Raw genomic sequence first — 19,900 nt, 5'->3', positions numbered from 1 at the left:
TGATTTGCCCCTTAAGAAGCTGGAAGAACACTGGGTTTTTGGGTGGGGAGGGCTGGGTTGTTAAATCAATTGCTTGTAACCCTTGTGTTAACAACATATGAAAATGTATAGACATGCAAGGCAATTTGTGTGAATGAAAAAGTACCAATTCATTAAACATAACATAGACATTTTGTAGTGATATTGTCAGTTAATACACTCGACAGCTATAAAATGCAAGGAATTTTGGATTCTCTTCTGCTGCAGAAGCATGGTAGGGAAAGGGGAACAGAACTGGAATATGATGCCCCAGTAATATCAGGTAGATCTTCTGAGCTCTCAGATCAGTTAATGAGTGTTAACTACTCTGTAAAACAGAACAACTACCAGCGTATCAGACAACTGCAAGTTACTGCACAAAAGCAACAAGATTAATAAATTCTGATGAGTGTTCTGCCTGAAAGTGCTCACAGAAACTAATTAAATTATAAGTATCAAATTCTCTGATGAAAAAATGGGCAATACAAACAAATGAGAAAGGCAAGACTGGAACGTACACATACATGACAGAGAGAGAAAGAGACAGAATGGAAAACTCTGGAAGGCAGGAAGATGACTTTGGAGAAAATGCTTTGAAGCCATTTCAAAGAACTGTTAGAGTAACAGATATCCTGAATAGTGGAACACTACACACATCAAAAATGATGACCAGCTACCAATTCAAATGCATGAATGTAAAATGCCAGTTGCTTTCACAATCAAAAATTCAAAGCATAGACAAAGGTATAAACAAGATATCATATTGAAGGGATTTTGTGTTTCAAATCAATTCCGGGCATGCTTCTCTTTACTAGAGATAAGCATCAACAAGAAAGCAATATTTTGCAGATTATAACATGCATATGTATCAAATAATACAAGTTACTAATGAAAAAAAATATTAATTTCACTTTTCTACTATCCGTTGACTGGTGCTTTGGTAAATATCATGCTAAACGTGAATGACTTCATACACGCTACCAAGTACTATACCTCAGGCACCTCTCAGATGGCATCTTTCAGTTTTGCTCTTCTGAATATCAAAGCTTATAGTCTGGTAGAGAAAGCAGCATGCATTGTAGCTAGAAAGAGAGAAAGGAGAGGAACATTAAAATTCAAAGCATACACAGCCTCAGCCTTAAAAGATCAATACTTTCATGACATGTAATTCAAAAGCAACTTTCTTTAATTCTTCCATTGCGAAAAGACATAACCAGTCAACTAAAGAGCTACAGACAGTCCAACATTTTGAACAGGTACATTACAATGAAGGTTAGTAGAATTGCTTCATATGAAGAACATTCAACATGAGCAGGCAATGCACGCTTGCAGCCCAGAAAGCCAACCGCATCCTCAGCTCCATCAGGAAAAGCATGGTCATCAGGTCCAGGGAGGTGATTCTGCCCCTCTATTCTGCTCTTGTGAGACCCCATCTGGAGTACTGTTTCCAGCTCTGGAGCTTCCAACGTAAGAAGGACTTGGACCAATTGGAGAGGATCCAGAGGAGGGCCACAAAGATGATCAGAGGGCTGGAGCACCTCTCCTATGAGGACAGGCTGAGAGAGTTGGGGCTGTTCAGCCTGGAAAGGAGAAGGCTCCGGGGAGACCTTATAGCAGCCTTCCAGTACCTCAAGGGGGCCTACAGGAAAGACGAGGAGAAACTCTTCAGCAGGGCCTGTTGTGATAGGACGCGAGGTAATAGTTTTAAGATAGAAGTGGTAGATTCAGATTAGATATTGGGGGGGGGGGGGGGGGAGGGAGGAGTTTACACTGAAGGTGGTGGAACACTAGAGCAGGTTGCCCAGAGAGGTGGTAGATGCCCTGCCCCTGGAAACATTCAAGGCTAGGTTGGACAGGGCTGTGAGCAATCTGATGTGGCTGGAGATGTCCCTGTCCTTGCAGGGGGGTTGGACTAGATGACCTTTGAAGGTCCCTTCCAACCCTAACTATTCTATGATTCTACTGTAGATACCCATGTGTGACCTATGCAACATTTAATTGATTGGATTAGGCTTTTAAGTTCAAACTTTGTATTCATCAGTATCAAAAGGAGAGACTCAACAGTTAACTTGACTGGTAAACAGAAAAGTTTTAACTAGATCCTTAAATAGCCTAAGTCCTACACCAGAACTGTTAATACAGAAATAGTACCTGTAACTACTACACCACTACAATATCCATATAAACATTAACATTACCCATACTGGCACAAAGAATGCTAGAGTAAAAATTCCTTACTCTACCACAGTTGTGAATATGGACAGCCAAATCAAAGGTTTGAACTCTGCTGTTTGGAGATAGAGTAGCCAGAAGCAACTCACCTCAGATATGCAGAATTCCTTATATCATAAATGAATATATTATTACTAGAAAATAGGAATATTACCTTAAGGAGGTGCCTGAGCATTCAGCTAAAATAAATGAGAACTTTTACAATAATCAAGCCTATGCAGATATACTTATCAGACATTCTGATGAAATGGGATAGGTAGCATATAAAATATATAATATATATTAAAAATATATTTATACAAAACACTTGCATAAGAATAAAGAACATAGCTTATTGGTTTTCTAGCCATTGTCCAAGTCTAAAGCAATCCACCTTGATGTCACATCTGAACAAAGTTACTTTTTTCAATCTCAGGGGATCAGAACTTAACACTTCCCTAAGAATGAATATAAAAAAGCCATTCTTCTCCTAGGAACAAATTACAGAATAGAAGAAAAACTCTCAGATGCCTTCAGACAGCTTGATGGCATTTTCAAAGGGGCTTTCATCAAGGTTTGCAAATGATCTCTAGCATACATCATCTTGTTTCTTCCATGTTGTTGGACTTATTTTCCTGCCACTCTACAATCAGATCCAGAGGCACCTCAAAACATGGGTCTAACTGGGCCCTGGAGTGCACACAGGCTACTAAGGATTTTATTTCTGTCCCTCTCATGATCCAGAGTCAGCACTACCAGAAATATAGCTCAATAAACTGTTAAGCTTCTGAATTCAATCACCCAGAATTTCAGCAGCCTAACCTAATTCCTACTTATCACAGCACTGCAGAAATCAGTATTTTTGTGATGATAAACTCATCTTAAAATAGTAGAGTTCAATTGACATTTTTATAAACGTGAGTAGAAAACTTTCTTCCCTGCCTTCTCCAATGTTCCAATTTTTTAAGTCAAGATATGTCCAACAGTTCTGATATTGCCAGCTGCAGGTAGGAAATCCTACACCAGCTAGAGACCGGTAGGGAAGAAATTAAAGCTTTCTCTGACCTTTTCAAGAGGTCCAAACTCTTTAGCCTACAAAAAAAAAAAAAAACAAAAAAAAAAAAAACCAAAAAAAAAACCAAAAAAAAAAAACACCCACACCCCAACAAATAGCAGTGAAAGCAAACAGAAGGGCCAAGATCTGGAGGGAAAAGTGTTCTTTCTAAAATAACATAAGGCATATGCTTCAAAGAACATCCGGACAGTCCAATACAGAGTTCAATGTTTTGCCCAGAAAAACCCTAAATTTTGCCATACATCCTTTCTCTTCCCAAGTGCCAGCGTAGCATGCGTCACTTTTTATATCTACATCATATATACAAAATACTATAACAGTGTGTAAATCATTTAATCACTACTGCACTGCTGTTTCAACAATACAGAATTACTTAACGCAGCTCAAAATTTGTAATAACTGGAAATTTAATTTTTTTTTTTTTAAGAGAATAAAAAGAGGTACTTTCACATGTTGCATGGATGTGCTGTGCCCCGACAGTTACAAAATTCTTTGTACCAAGAACTTTTATATCTTTTATATAGTTTACATGAAGAAGATGGATCCAGCTAACTGTCATTGGTACTTAAGGAAAGTCTTTGCATTAGAATGCTTAAGACATACTATTGTCTTTCTATTTAACTACTTTAATAATTAAATCGGTTTAAAAGATTAGTTTATAAATTTAAAGATAAGACTTTTGGTTTAAATGGAAAACTTTAATTCCACCTAAATCCTTCTGTTCTACTGAAATAGTCTATTATGCTGGAGATTAACAGGAAAAATATAGGGCAAACAGAAACCATTCACTAGATTTAAGGATTGAGAGACACGCTAAGTTTGGCATAAAGCATTTTTATTTTGCATATTATCTCTTTAAGACATTCATTTCTTATAAAGTTTATGATGAAGATCACTAACCTCTCATCCTACCGTATTTTACAACTAACTTTTATTTTCTTATTGTTTCATTAGTTTGTTGATAACCTAGAAAAGCACAAAAATTAAAAATTTGCAAATAAAAAAAAAACTTAGTAATGACTCAGTACTGAAAGACTATAACAATAATTTGCTGAGGAATGGGAGGAGACTAGTAGTTTTCCATGAAAACACAGTATATCTAGGGATTTCAAAGACAAGCAATGTAAGAAAATCATACTGTCCACGTAAATGATTACGTCCAACTAATACAAGACAGCGTTTGTTCTGGCAGCCTTACAAAATGTCAGAGTCTCTATACGTTTTTTTTTGTCTTAGTCTTACAATGCAGCAGAGTAAAAAGTAGGGTGGTTTTCATTCTCAGAAGATCTTGGAGCAGTGTGCCGCTCTGCTGCATCCATCACATAATGTCAGGCTATGCTTCCACTCTAATAAAAATCGGCAATGTAGAATTATTTGTTCAAAGATTGTTAAAAAACAGTATTTAAGCAAGCAGTATTTCTTCCCTTTATTTTTTAATTACAATATTGTTTTGCAAACACTAGACAAAATGGTTTGTTTCCAAAAAGTATCTACTGGCAGAATGTACGTGTCCTTTTTCAGAAAACTCTCGTTCATTTTAGTTAGTTTAATCGTGAAGAACCAATACCACATTCAAGGTTTGCACAGAATGCATCTAAGGCATTGAGAGAATTTCAGTTACACTTTCTCTCATAAAAAACTCAATGAGTTTTTTCCTTGTATTATATAGAAATTAATGGCAGGAAAAAAAGTATTGATGATACTACACGCCAACAAAATATGGATGACATTAAGGGGGGAGGTGAAGTAAAAAAAAAAAACAACCCAAACTTCACATTCAGTTAAGTTTACCACTGAAAATAATAAAATGTCACAAAATTCACTATTTTTTCCTCTGAAGGAACAAGCTTTTTTTTCCAGCTCACATATCAAATTTTATAGAGGACATAAGTCAGATCATCACAGAACTAATTAATTCTCTGCATAAACAGGCTCTGTATTTCAGATTTATAAGTTTGCCTAAGAAATATTTTTCCCCCCTCTAGTCATGCTTGCTTTGTCTTGCAAACTAGTAAAAACATATATTCATAATGGAAACTATAGTCTATTAATAATACCTGAAAATATGCAGCTTTTCTGCATAATTCAAGCTTCCATAAAATAAATATCATTTTGTCAGTTTCATCAATAATTTTCATATGGCTTCATGTAAAGAACAACTCAGTTACAATCATCCTCAATGTGAACTCACTTACAGAACATAAGTGTTATTTTTGTTAGTAAGTCAGAAATTAAGTGATTTGAAAATCACATTTTAAATGTGTTGTTCTTCTTACAAAAAGAAAATAGTGCTTGACAAGAAATGAGTTCTCTCTATTTTACTAAGGCAATTCTGTCTGAGGCAGCAGTTACTAAACTATCCCACTCCCCACAAGATGCTCACCCCTTTCCTATCCTCTGAGCCCCAGTCTGGGCTTAGGGAAAAGCAAGAGGTCTATTGCCTACCTAGAAGTCAGAAAACTCAATTTCAACGGAGCTGTAGAGATTACTTAACCACTGGCCCTTGGCTTTAGCAGTTTACAGAGGAAGGTCCTCTGCCACCTGGGCTGAGCTGCTCTTTCCATCCATCTGCTGCCCTCTTGGCTGCTTCCAGTTCTAGGTAATGCATTGTGCTGCTGTGAGAGAAATGAGACTGTGCCTTTTCCAGACATTTGGCAAGACTGACAAATTGTCATTTGAGAAAAATCAAAGTGATACACAGGCAGCTACCACTTCACAGAGTTCAGCTTAATACAATATTCGAGAGATATGGACAGATGCTTTTCTAGACAGAAAAGCTCCTCATGGCCAGTATTAGCCTTCTTTAAAAGGCAAGTCAGAAAGCTACACAGCAACCCATGCCCTTTCCCTCCCTAAAGGAAAAAGCGTAACCACTGCAACACAAAATTTGAGCCAAATATCTTCCAAACAGCTCACCATGATCCACATAGCTATCATACATAAATCTTCTCTGCAACCAGATGTGACATCCCTGCTCTCTTCTGATGATCCACATTTGGAGTGAGGTAGGAGAGCAGGCTACTGAGAACCCCTGGGGGTATCTTCCAGTGGAACAAAGCAGCTACTTCTTCACTTGCCACAACAGCACCTCCTGCTTCAGACCCACTCACAGTGACAGACATACTGGTGTGCCTTTCTGGGAAGATCTACGTTCTTCATCTCCTAATAAAGGATGTGGTGAGAAAGTTTGGGAACTGTGGAGTCCTTTACATGAGTACCATTTAAGAAAGCTTTCACAGAGTTAATCACAAATAAGCTTGCTGATCTTCTATTTACCACTAAACTTCACAGAATGGGACTGCATTATTTAAGTATTACTCTGCCTATAAACTCCTCTAGTGTGTGAGAAGCCCTCTAATTTCTCCTATAATTTTTTATTTTGAATTGGGAAAGCCATTCATTTATCTATTTCCACACTATCTAGAACAACATTGCCTATAAAGAAATCTACTTTAAATAAGCAATTTTAACACTCATTCAAACCAGCTAGCCAAACCCTGAGGATTTAAGTAAAAATTTTTATCTCATTTCACATATGTAGTGTTCAGTTATCTTCCTAAACAGAGGTTGTCTAACTTGTCAGTAATCATTGAAATTGTTGATTTGAAAAACTTCTCACTAAATTTGTTTTCTAAAAGTACAGATAATGTACCTTTCCAGTCGGCAGTACTTCATTTATATTTATATTTATACTCTTAAGTCTGACTCCAGTTATGCATGAAAATGGTGAATCAATACTCCTTTTCAAAATGTGTATTTTAACCGTTGGAAAACAATTTCACTGAAAACCACACTTATTCACTTTAAGTTAGAAGAAATAATAACATACACCAGATGTAAAGCAAACTAAAGGGATCACAAGCATCACATTACTCTTTCCTGCAGAAAAGTAAAATTTTGAACCAACTAGATATGTCATGAAGATAAAACATTTGGACTTGTGAAATGTTATCTTTCTTTGACAGCTTCAAATACCTGGTGTAAATTTGCTCTTTATTTAAAAGACTCTATTTAAAAAGAAAATGTAAGATTTAGAAATTATGAGAAGTATACTACATCTATTTCCTGCCAGAACAATTTCACAGCACATCCTGAAGGAGACTGTTACGGATGCAGAATAAGGCTGTTAAGATCTACCCGTGGCAATTTTCTGTCCTAGTTTAGGTACTTATTCATAGGAGCTTCTGGTTTTGTCTTTCAAGTACTCTGGTTTTAGTAAGTCAGAACAAATCATCTTCCCAAGCTGTACTTCACCTTCTCTCAGAATAAGAGCCTCTTCACAGAAAATAAAGGACAGCATTATCTTTGTTGTTTTGTTTTGGTTTTTGTTTTTTTTTTTTTTATCAGAGCTCTGCCAAATTAATCTGTCAAAAGGGAAACACTTGGAAACAGCTAAAAAACCAGTTTGATTGCAAACTTTTTCTTCTGAGCACATTAACACACTTCTCCCATATGCCTGGGAGATGCTATATTTTCCCCCTTTCATTAAGATCTTTGAGAATTGAAAGATTTTTCTCATTCCATACAAAAACGTTCAAGAATATCACAACTGTGAGGAAAACTCTGCCATTCCCCAATGTTGTCAGTGAAACCACAACTCGGCTCCACAGCAAGTTTCTCTTGTAATTGAGCACCTGAGTATAGTGACTTTCAAGAGAAAGTATTCATGATACTGAAAAAAAACTTGAACACACTTAGATTTAATGAAAACTACAATATCAAGTGAGTAAAAAATTGAAAACCTGGATTTGTTTGGAAAAATAGGAGTAAGTCAAAACAATGCAAAAAAATATTCAGCAAAATCAATAATAAAGTAAAAACAAAATAAGAAAAATCAAACTCTTACCCCTCTTCTGATTAGTTATCAACTAATCTCTTGTACACTGGAAAGGTCATCGCTATATTCAAGCCATGAGCTACAATCAATTAGAATCATGAAGTTTATTGTTTATCTCTACCAAATTATCATCCGACTTCACAAATCATGAAGATCTTAAACCACAGAAATAGAAAATAAAACCACAGAAGTAAGGATTGTCGTAGTTCAGCCCCAATCGGGACCAGACTACGCGGTCTCTCTCTCACTCCCCCCACTCTCCGAGAGAACAGGGGGAGATGATATAAGGAAAAAACGGCTCAAGGTTTGAGACAAGGACAGGGAGAAATCCTTAAAGTTACCGTCATGGGTACCTATTCATTTATTTCTAAAATTAGCAGGAGACTGAGACAGGGAACAAGATAACCTCCCCGCACCCCTCCCTCTTCCCGGGCTTAACATTATCTCTACTACCCTTCCTCCCCCCCACCTTCTTCGGGGGAAGAACTCATCACATTCCTCCTCTGCTCCATCCTGGGGTCCCTCCCACGGGCCACAGTCATTCGTGAAACTGCTCCGGCGTGGGTCATCTCTTCCACGGGGTGCAGTCCCTCCAGAACAGCTGCCCAAGCAGGCCCTCCACAGGCCACAGCCTCCTTCAGGCCTCCACCTGCCCTGGTGTGGGGTCCTCCACGGGCTGCAGGTGAACCTCTGCCCCTCCGTGGACCTCCATGGGCTGCAAGGGGACAAAATGCTCCACCATGGTCATCACCACAGGCTGCAGGGGAATCTTGGCCAGGAGCCATATTACTCCTCCCCCTCCTTCTTCACTGACCTTGGCATCTGCAGCTGTTCCTCACAACAGGCTGGCAGAGGCCTCTCAGGATCCTTTTTACATCTTTTTCCCTTCTCATCTCCTCTCCACTTCTTGCAGCTGGGCTGGGCCAAGTTGGGCCCAGTTGGCCGCCCGGCGGGAGGCCAGAGGTTGAGGCCTGCAAGGCCCACAAGGCTCGCGCCTCCCCCTCTCTGCCCCTGCTCAGCTGCTTCACATCTTCTCTCTCTCTTTTTCCCTGTTTTCCCCTTCTTAAATACGTTATCACGGGACATTCTGCTACCAATTGGCTTGGCCTTGGCCAGCAGCGGGTCCGCCCTAGGCCCAGCCGAGTCCACTGAACAAAGGGGAGCAACTTCTAGCAGTTTCCTACAGAAGCCACCACCTTAGGCCCCCCCCTTACTAAACAAAACCAGAACAATGATGCACAAGCAGAATCACTTCTTTATGGCTTTACTATCTTCTCTGTATCTGAATATATCAGTAGTTAGAATATTTTTTTCTGAAAAGGCATTCAGACAAAAAAAAATGCCATGTTTATGGTTATCTGTGTAAATTAAGACCTATTTTACCTACAATACCACTTGAGCAAGAGGTGGTTGCATTCTACCGATAAAGCCATATGCAGTTATGTAACTCAACGCAGTAGCATACTAACCACGAAAGCAAAAAGTCTTCTGTTCTGGAAACCACTCATTTGGAGTCTGATGACTTTCAAGAACACATTTGATACTATTTAACATTTTTCATTTTAAAAAAAGATCAGTTTTTGACAACTACAATAACATACCATTATGTACTATAAGCTTCGCTTTCCAGAGCCACTCAGTGTTGCTATCTTTTAAAGCTATAATTCTTTTGCCACCTGGCAAAAGAAGGTGGCCATTCCTTACACCTGACCCATGTGTCACTGTTAGGGAATGGTTGGGAGAACAATATTACAACTCATTTTCTCATCTTTCTGAAACTTGGGCAACAAATATGCAAAGCACTCTCAAAGTCAAGTATCTAAACCATACACTGAGTCCATAGTCATCGTAAGGGGATATGGTGAAAGCTCTACGGCATTTTAGTTTTAAGTTATACTACTGCTGGCATGAACCTAACTTGGCGGGGACCGCTCTTCCTGTGCACGTGCAGCCCCACTCGTAGCCTTGTTGCTGCCTTGCAGGGACCCATACTAACTCTTCAGTTATTTTGTCAAAGTTTGCTTTCAAGATTTTTCCTGTAGAGCTAAAGAAAAGAAAAGACAGGGTGACTTAAGTAGTTTGCAATTGAACTTTCATTTGGATTTTCATCAGATTTAAAAAAAAAATAAATACATAAATAAATAAACCAAACCACAATAAAAAGCCCACGTTATTTAAACTTAAGCATTTTTCTTCTGGGAAATTGGATACGTTTGCAAAATGTGGAAGGCTTCCCTAAATGAGGTCAAAATGTTTTATAGCGGACAGCAACAGAAATTTAACTAGAGAGATCATAATTCCCTCTCCTGCTAAGTTTAGAAACCAATACTGAAATGGACACTCAAGAGTGAGGTGTACTCTGAAATGCTGTCACCTTCATCAGGGCCTCACTCGGATAAGCCTTGGATTTATAACTGTCACAACCAGCAAGGTACTTTTATTGAACACAGCAATAGTTGGTTTCTAGGGTTGTAAGTGTCAAAAATGCTTGGGTGTGGTTTCAGCAAACACACACCTTCTAAGAATGACCTTCAGTAGCCACAGGGTGGCAGAACTATACTTCAAGATAACCTACACCTCCAGGACAATGACCAGACTATTTCAAGGAGTCTTTTTCCTCCCTCATAGCACAATTACAATAACATAAAATACTGTCTGTATGTTCAGTGGGGGTCTGATTCAGCACCAGGAATCAGAAAAAAGAAAAAAAGCCTGTACATAACAGCGCAACCAACTCGCAGTTCTCCAAATATCAGAGTATTACAACAGGACAGTAATAGGCCTCCATGTTTCTATTTTGACAATTTATTCATGTCATACAGTAACTGATCACAAAAATCTCTATCAACTACCTCGTATCATTTAATTAGCATGAAGTTTTTCACATATATTTACAGTCCAAAGGAAACTCTATACACTTCTTCATTGGAACTGGTAAATGTAGATAATTTCACCCATATTGATCCTCAAAAGAGAGGGAGCGCTTCACCAGTATTAGCAAATTTAACAGTGCCAGTGTGGTTCCATTACCTATATAGCCAGCTAGTCCACATCTGGTCTCCTGTGGCCTCCAAAATAGCATGGTCACATCTAAAGAACTAATTGGGAAAAGTCATTAACTCCCAAGCTATGCCTGAAAATGTTTTAGTAGAGCACTAAACGGCGTGCGTCAAGATCTTGCCAGAGACTGTTGCAATGGTCTACTGACAAGGATGTTTGATATCTGACAGTTTATTCAAGCTCTGGCCTGGAATGGTCCATGCAACGTTACTAGCACAAATGAGGCCTTTGAATTGCCGCATCAAACAAGGGTTGTGCAAGAACATCTGAAGTTCTAGCAAACTCCTAACATAGGAACCATCACAAGCTGTTTTATAAATGTGTTTTTCTCTATTTGTTATGTTTTGTTTTTCACAAATACATGGAAATGGGATGGAGGGGCAAGTGAGAAGGGTGGAAGAGATGTGGTCTAGTTATTAAGGAATATTTTAAAAAATTAAAATTTCAAATACATCATTGGAGATAGTTTCTTAATGTGTACACTACTAATGTAAAATATGCTTTGTACAAAGCTAAAGTTTCCAGTCAAGGACAGAACAGGGCATTCAGAATCTTCCTTTATTACAGAGCTTCTGGTTTCTCCACTTTTTTGGACAGAAAAAATAATCAGCCATTTAAATCATACACTGAAGTACAGAATTCTGCTGTGGAGGAATACAAGTTGCCTTCTAGTCTGCTGCAACATAACTGGCTTACCAAATATTCCTCTACTCTTCAATATAAGGAAACAAAGACAATTGCAAATACCTTGCTGCAGAGAGAACAGGGCATCAAAAGATTTCTGGCAGCTTTAAGTAAATTGGGTAGGGAGTCATTCATCTTGATGAAACAGATTTGGACGAGGACAAGTGGAAGATGACGAGAGGGAAAGAAGACAGAAAAGGAAACAAAAGATTATAAGGAGCAAGACCTGGAGACCAGGTAAGACAGCTGCAGTTGCTTCTTGGTTTTCCTCTTTTGCAAAGAGGGAGTGGAAACAGTGGAATAGCATACAATGCTAAAATCAGATCAGTATGTGGGCAAAATAGAGGAGAAGTCCTGGATTTGTCTACAGTGTGATCACAGGAAGAGAAGCTGTAGGTCAGCTAGGAATAATTCTAATCACTGGGCAAGAACGCTGAATGCTCAGTTCAGGAGTGAAAACTGAAAGGCACAGAGAGGAAACACAAAGAGCCAAGAGTAGGGAAGATCCTGGCCCAAAACCTTCATGTAACACAAAATCATCAGGTTTTGAAGAACACAATCAAATGAATCAATGTCTGTTAAAGCCCATTCCATCCAGATTTTATTATAGAAATGAAGACCACCAAGTTTTGCATCTTTTTTTTGTGGAGAAGCCTCTACAGAACATTTGCCTTCACTTTCTGCTGACTGGATTATTTCTGCTGTGCTGGATTATACTGAATAATACCTGATAGTTTATTCATGCAGCAGAGCTCAGTGCTAATGGTTCCAATTATGCTGTTGTTCCATGCAGTCAGTACAGCTCTCCTACATTTTTTTCTTTAGTTTACCTTTTAAAAGTGTTAAAAGGTTACAGGCTCACAAAGCTAAGAATGCTAGAAAAGGCTCCAATGCCCAAATTGAAGTTACCTATGATCATCTTCCTACAAGAAAAGGTATGGGTATTTCTAATTTCAACACTTTCTAACATGTGAATGTTTGATTAAAAAAAAAAAAAAAAGCAAAGTGAAATTCTTCTTATATGACATACCTTTTTAATAAAAATAAAGTCAATGAGGGGTAACAACATTAGGAATACACATAAACACTCCCTAGAGCCTTTTTTTGACACTTAGATTACACTGAAACTTCTATAAGCCTGGTTAACGCCATTCTAGCATTAACTCTTATTATGGTGATGTCTGTATTACTTTTGAGCTGCAAGCTGCTTTAAGTATAAAAGGAATTTTCACACATAGCTTTTCATACTGCTCACTCCTAACTGACTTACAAGTTTAAGTAGGGAAGACAGGATCTGAAGTTTGCTAGAGCTTTGAAATAGATCCATCTAATCTAAATATTTTCCTTACAACAAACTTAGAGTGATTAAAGCACTTCTATACTGAAAAGCCAGATTTGATTAAAACAAAGAGAGTTCTAGTTCGAAAGAGAAAATCCAAACTAATTAGATGACCAGAATAAATAAGACTTACAGACAAACCTATTTCTGGCCATTGTTTGTGTGGGTCAGAAGCAGGGGGAGAGAACAAAGAAGGCTGCTCATCTCCAAGTTTTATTACACGCTGCAATCAAGAAAGCCATAAACAGTGAAGTCTGCACAGTCATCTCCACTTTTTGGGATTATCCTCTATCAGTCACATAGAGCCTGACAGGCATCTGCTCCCTGCTCCTCTCATTGGTCTCTCACAGTATTGTCCCTTGCACTGAAAGTTCACAGCTCCTTGCTGCACTTCTCTTTTCCTGCCAGATCCATCTTTCAGGTGGAAGTTCTCCTTCCAGGATCATCAGCAGCACCAGGGTTGATCACCTAGGTCACCTTCCATCTGCCCCCCACACTAATCATATACTGTCTGTTCTGTAGTGGGAAGTCATTTAATTACCCTTCAATAGTAAGTGGAAGAAAGTTTCCCTCCAGAACTTTTTTCTCCTCCACCTTGTAGCAGACTATCCTGATTATTACTACTACATTTTTGAAACATGATACAGTTCAGAAAGACAATCTGACAGGGTTTACAAGACAGACCAACACTTGACTTTGTTTCTTTCCAGGAGAAAGAAACAGCTGTGAAATTTTGTAGAGGAGTCTTCTGGTATGAGTTATATATCTGTGAACATACTGACACTGTCACGGTTAAACATGCAGCAGTAACTGTAAAGATGGCTCATATATGTTGTAATTCTATGCTCATCTTTAAGAAGAAAGCTGTAAAGTCTTATTAGAGGTGAGGGAAAACGAGACAAATCATCTTCAATACTCTTTGCTGTATAGCAGTTACCATCTCAAAAAATTGTGACCTGGGGCACGCAAAATCTGAGCTTTAGAACTTGCACCAATACATCTACAACAGTAACTTCTTTTGGCTCCCTTTCTTTAAGGCTCTCAGCATACTTTAACTATATTCTTTTATTCCAAGTTTTCATTAAACCATCCAAAAGTTTGACTCAGAAAACACCAAGCACCATGGTTACAGATTAACAAAACATTAAGCCTATGTCATTCTGGAAGGACACTGGTTTCCCTAGCTACAGTCCCCCACTTGCTATCCCCAAGACAGATTATTTCTTCCAGCCCTTCATCCTTTTTTATATGACCTTCTGCAGACAGAAAACAAAACAAAACAAAAAATATTGTTTAGAAGAAAACAAAATTTCCATCATCTACACTATTTCATTACTGTAGATCACTTTATGTCTTTAATTCACTGTCTGTAACATTTACACAGTTACTGCTCTCTCTATAGCCTTAACTAGCTGAGCTGAAAAAGAACACAAATAAAGCCTGATCTGGGATGGGAAAAGCAGCATGGAAGAAGTTAGAGGGATTTTTTTGCACCCTGTAGTCAAGAATCTGCAGGACTTTCGCTATATACACAGGGCTGCACAAAGTTGTAAGTGGACAAAGGAAGCAAAACCAATTTAACAAAGACAGAAAAATTTCCTAGTTCACTTTTAACTCAGAATGGGTATCAAGTGACAGATTTACTAGGTGAACTAACTGTGAGCACAACCTGCTCACGTACATGAGCTTCTGAAGCATTTAGACAGTTGGGAACAGCGCAGTTCCCACCCACTGCCAGGGGAAGCTGTGGTTCACAGATCTGCTGGGAACACAAAGGAAAACATGAGGACACCTGAGCTCAGGAAAACAGCTGAATGCTCAAATTGATGGTAGAGTTAGTGCATTCCTTTCCTCCAAGGATTCATTTGCACAAGACATCTAGACTTCATACCAGCATATTTTATTTTTTTGAAAGAGGAGATTTCTTGTTTTCTCTTGTCCTTTGCTCAACATAAGATCCTCTTCTAACAGAGATTTTATTCCGCGTTCCAGATCAGCTACCTAGAAAATGTTCTGATGTTGACCACTGTCATTAATACATTAATGTCAATCCAGCAAATAACAATTCCTCTCAGAGTAGAAAGGACACACCAGGTAGGGAGGGGAGGTGACAGGAAATATAGTCTAAAAAGACTCATTTTGAGGCTGCATATGATGCATTTTATAGTGCGAGTCATGTCTTTGACAACATACTTAAAGAAACTCACTTTAAGATAATACCTTGTACTCCTGATCACTCTAATTAAGCTTATCATTTAGGTTACTAGAGAGACATTTGAGTTCTTGTTTCCAAACATGAAATTTCAATGTGCTCAACTCTTTTTCAGAGACAACTCCAGGATTAATAGTTAAAATCCTTTGGGTACACAGACAGATTGGATGGTTCAATGGATTTTTTGTTAAACTTGTATAAATTCCCAAGCCAGATCTGACTAACATTAGCTGTTTATACATTTGGCAGTCAAAAGACAGATCAATTATGATGACAGCTCTAGAAACTGCATCATCTTCTGTCACTTCTCAGTCAACAACCTCGTCTCAGTAATGGAAATGTGTAGAAGTACTCAGAGTGCAGACATATTCTAACTGGAGAGCTCTAAACAGATATATTTTGTATTAACTCTGCTTTTAAACTGACCAAACAAGAAGTACACTCAAATCTCCCATTTCCTTAATACTTGTGCACCAGCCTGTACGTGAAACTTGTATTACAGCCCTGTTTTCAAAACATCAATTCAACATTCTGGTTCCAGTTCCCAGGACAGAACCAGGTCTCCCTAATCCCTAGGACACCACCTTCATCACTGGATTACGGATATCTATTCGTACTCACTGTCCTTCTGACCCAAAGCCTGCATTCTTAGTGGGACAATAAACCACAACAGAAGAAGGGAAACAAGAATGTGTACCTAGTGCTGCCGCTAGTCTGATAGTTATTTTACTCTTTGTAGGAGGTGTGAGGAATGGTTTTGAATGCCCATCACAGCAAAGACAACTGAACTCAGATCCATTATTAGGCAAGTACTGCATTAACAGTTCTTAGATTATTAAAAAAACAAACCAACAACAACAAAAACAAAAAAAAAAAACCACACAAAAAAAACCCAAACCACCACCACAAAACACAAACAACCAGGAGAAGCTAAATTTAAAAAAAAAATAATTTTTTTTTTTTTTGGTGAAACAACTTGCTACTTAAATTCTTAAGGGCACTGTGAATATAGACACCTATGAAAAACTTCATAAGGCTACATCCTGTTCTTCCCTTCATATACAGGCAAACAACTTGTGGCTTGTTGAGAATCTTTGTTCTTAAGCATCTATCACTACCCAGACATTAAACTATGAAGCTTAACAAGTCTCTAGGGTTTGTGAATACCACTCTTAGAAGCATAAGATGATTTCTGGAGACAGTCCTAAATGCCTAACTGAAGTCTGTGAATTGCAAGCTCATCACTAGAAGTCCACTACATTTGAGAAAGCTAAACAGTACCAGACATAATTCCTTGTACACAACTGGAGCTCAGCTTTTACCAAGACAACATCTGTATACATGAAAATATAGAAGAAAAATTTAAAAGGCTGTAGGAGCACTTATTTGTAAAATAACACACATATGTTTAAAAATTACAATAGCAATAATTATGTTGTTAAGAAATCAGTAAATGCTACAAATAGCTACTGATAATACAAGTTAAAACATTGCTTCTTCCATAACTTAGTGAGCACAAATTAACACACAACATTCCATCTGAACACAAGAAAATACTTTTTACTGTGATGATGGTTGAACATCAGAACAGATTGGCTAGAGAGGTTGTGGAGTCTCCATTCCTGGAGATTTCAGAACACCTCTGGACACAGTACTGGACAATCTGCTTGAATAGCGGGTTTGATTAAATGATCTCAAGAGGTCCCTTCCAAGCTAGATGATTCTGTGTTTTGTGTGATTCTCTATGGTAGAGCTGAAAAGATTATGAATAAACTGTATGCATGCAAGAGCATATCAGCCCCATATGTCCTACTTATTCCACATCCCAATCATCTTGAAGAGATTTCATCTCTTAAAAGGAAACAGAAGAGGCAAAAAGGAGAAATTCCATCAAAACCATAGCAAATGCACATGCCTCCACATATCTTCAAATGTCCTGGCGCAGCACATTGATGAGTTGCAGTCTTTCCATTTATTACAACAGCCTAAGAATCCTTTGAACGCCTGCCTAGAATTAATACCAACCGAAAGCAAACAGACTAAGAATTTAAAAAAATATTCTGTAATAAGCAAGTGGGTTTTTTGTTTGTTTTTGTTTGTTTGTTTGTTTTTAAAAAAAAAGGACAGGAAAACTCAGTAGCAATTCTGGTGCAACTGCTGCTTGTATGAAATTTTATGATTATTTCACTTGATAAACAAAAATAATACTTTGTAAGCAATACATGCACACATTGATTTTTTTTTTTTTAAAATAAAGCTCAACTAAGACTTAAATTCAGTTTATAACAGACAGACATTTACTGTCATTTCAGATCCCCTACAGTAACTAAGACATCTCCCTGGGGAGATGCGAGATATGACACAGGACACACCAGACATCCAGTCTCTTCTGGATCAGTATCTCAAATGACCCATATTTAGGCAAGTAAATTGAGCCCTGATTGACTCCTGACAAAAAGCAAAAGAATTTGCTTAAGTTTCAGTTAGGGTATTTTCAATAAGTTCTTCAATAGATATCCATTACTCAAAAGGAACTCCAAACCTATAAAAGCACCTTGCATAAATGCCCAACAATCACAAAGATTTTTGCTTTTAAATGCAATGCTGTCAAGAGTCAGAAGTAAAGGGAACAAATTAGAATATTTCAGAATTAAGCCACACTAAGAAGCCTTCTTGAAAGACAGTTCTGCTAAGTACCATGTCTGGGGAAGTCTCAGCAAATAATGAGTATTTGGAAGTAAAAAACCTGAGTATCCATTAACTTCCACAAAATATATCATATCCTACTACTTATTTCAGGTCAAACCTTGCTGTTTTCAAATTCATCAATAATTTGGTCGAGGTCTTCAATGAGAATTAGACTAAATTCATAGTTTAACAGTCTACATTTTTGTGAATCTTTTTATTGTAATATTCCATAGCTTGCTAGTAGAAATGCTGCTGCATATTTAAAAAAAAAAAGTGAAATATGAATGCTAGATCAATCCTACAGATGCAGTTAGGCAATTTATGAAATGCCTAGCTATTGGCAAGCAGTTGTCCAAGGTTACATAAGTGTAAAGCATTCCCACTAGTGAAGAAAAAAGAAATTAAGTCTTTAACTAATCAGCCACTCATATTTTAATTATCTTCTTGCAATAAAAGGAGTGGAGTAATGGGAGGTAATATTAAACCTCTCCCCGTTACCTAGGATTTCAGCATGGAACAGGCCTTTGGGTTTGGATGAGAAGAACTGGAAAAGGCAACACGCAAGCCACAGCTGGACAAAGTGGGAATAGGTACAGTCCCTGGAGAAGATGCACTTCACTCAGCACCAACCAAATCAATGGTGTTGAATGTAAAGGCAACTTAGACAGTGGTTTCATTTTCCTGTAGGTATGCTCCAAGATGGGACACCTAGAGGCCATGCTGGACATCTCTATCAAAACCACACTGCCAGGCAGAGAAGGAATTCAAAAAACAAAGGAAATCCTGAATTACAAACAGGACAATAGTAGCCTATTACTGTTATTATCATATCCCAGAAAACAGTGAAGAGTTTCCTGGGTATGGTAACGCCAAAACTCTACAAGAGAGTCCTGAAGAGGTTTCTTCTCTCAAATCTTTTCTCCATGGACACATTTAAGGACAAAACAGCTCCTTCATCCCTAAAAATGTTACTGAAGTCCTTGGAGAAGCTCTGACTAGATTTGTAAGACCCACAATCTTTTTAACAGTTCATGGCATAGAGTTAACAGATTTGCATCCCACAGTCTTTTTTCATATAGATGATGGTTAGAGGTTTTTTTTGGCAGTGGGAAAGAATTTACATGAAACAACTAATTTCACTAGATCTTACACCGTTAACTGTCTTAACTGTGCACTTTATCTACAAGGTCTCACATCAGCATTTTTAATTATTTAAAACACATTAAATATTGCTGGTAACAGCATGATCAGAGAGTACCTTCTTAATAACCATTCTTGTTTGACTGTAAAGCATTTGATTCCAGCTGCTCTGAACTTTTAAACAAGCAAAAACAATGTTTGCTGACATAAAAGGGACAATCCACATCATAAATAAATGATGACCAAACTAAATTGCATATGTCCAACAAAACAATACTATTTTATACAGCTTTTTTAATATGCTAGGCACTTCATAAGCTTTAACAGAGTTAACTTGTTTGGGAGGAGTCGGAATTACTGTGTTTTACTATATTATTCTGACTTCTATGCTGTATCACAACACTAAGATTTCCTTTTATTTCAGTTACTTTTTCATTAGTTTTGATTCCCAGCCTCTAACCCACATGGAAGCTACCTACATTGCCTCTACATTTGGTCCACAGCAAATAATAAAATTTATCATTCCTAGTACATCACTAGAAGAATCAATGAGAGAGCATCACCACTAAAAGCAACAGACCTTCTAAATTAAAATTTGACACAGACTGATATACGAAGGGAAATGTCAACTCAGTC

General features: G+C 37.9%; 1 protein-coding gene across 1 annotated transcript in view; it reads right to left on the bottom strand.

Moving 5' to 3' along the window:
* KLHL32 (kelch like family member 32) overlaps nucleotides 1-19,900 on the bottom strand; it is a 129,876-nt gene that overhangs the window by 98,275 nt on the left and 11,701 nt on the right. Inside the window, exon 3 of the mRNA XM_086744429.1 lies at nucleotides 1,012-1,100. Coding sequence (XP_086600555.1) covers nucleotides 1,012-1,034 — 23 coding nt within the window. The 5' untranslated portion in view covers nucleotides 1,035-1,100. The remainder of the gene's footprint in view (nucleotides 1-1,011; nucleotides 1,101-19,900) is intronic.

This window comes from Chlamydotis macqueenii, chromosome 3, assembly GCF_036417535.1.
Source record: "Chlamydotis macqueenii isolate bChlMac1 chromosome 3, bChlMac1.mat, whole genome shotgun sequence".
In the NCBI taxonomy this organism is placed as follows: Eukaryota; Metazoa; Chordata; class Aves; order Otidiformes; family Otididae; genus Chlamydotis; species Chlamydotis macqueenii.
The sequence above is the reverse complement of the archived record's forward strand: the minus strand, read 5'-3'. Positions and strand labels throughout refer to the sequence as shown.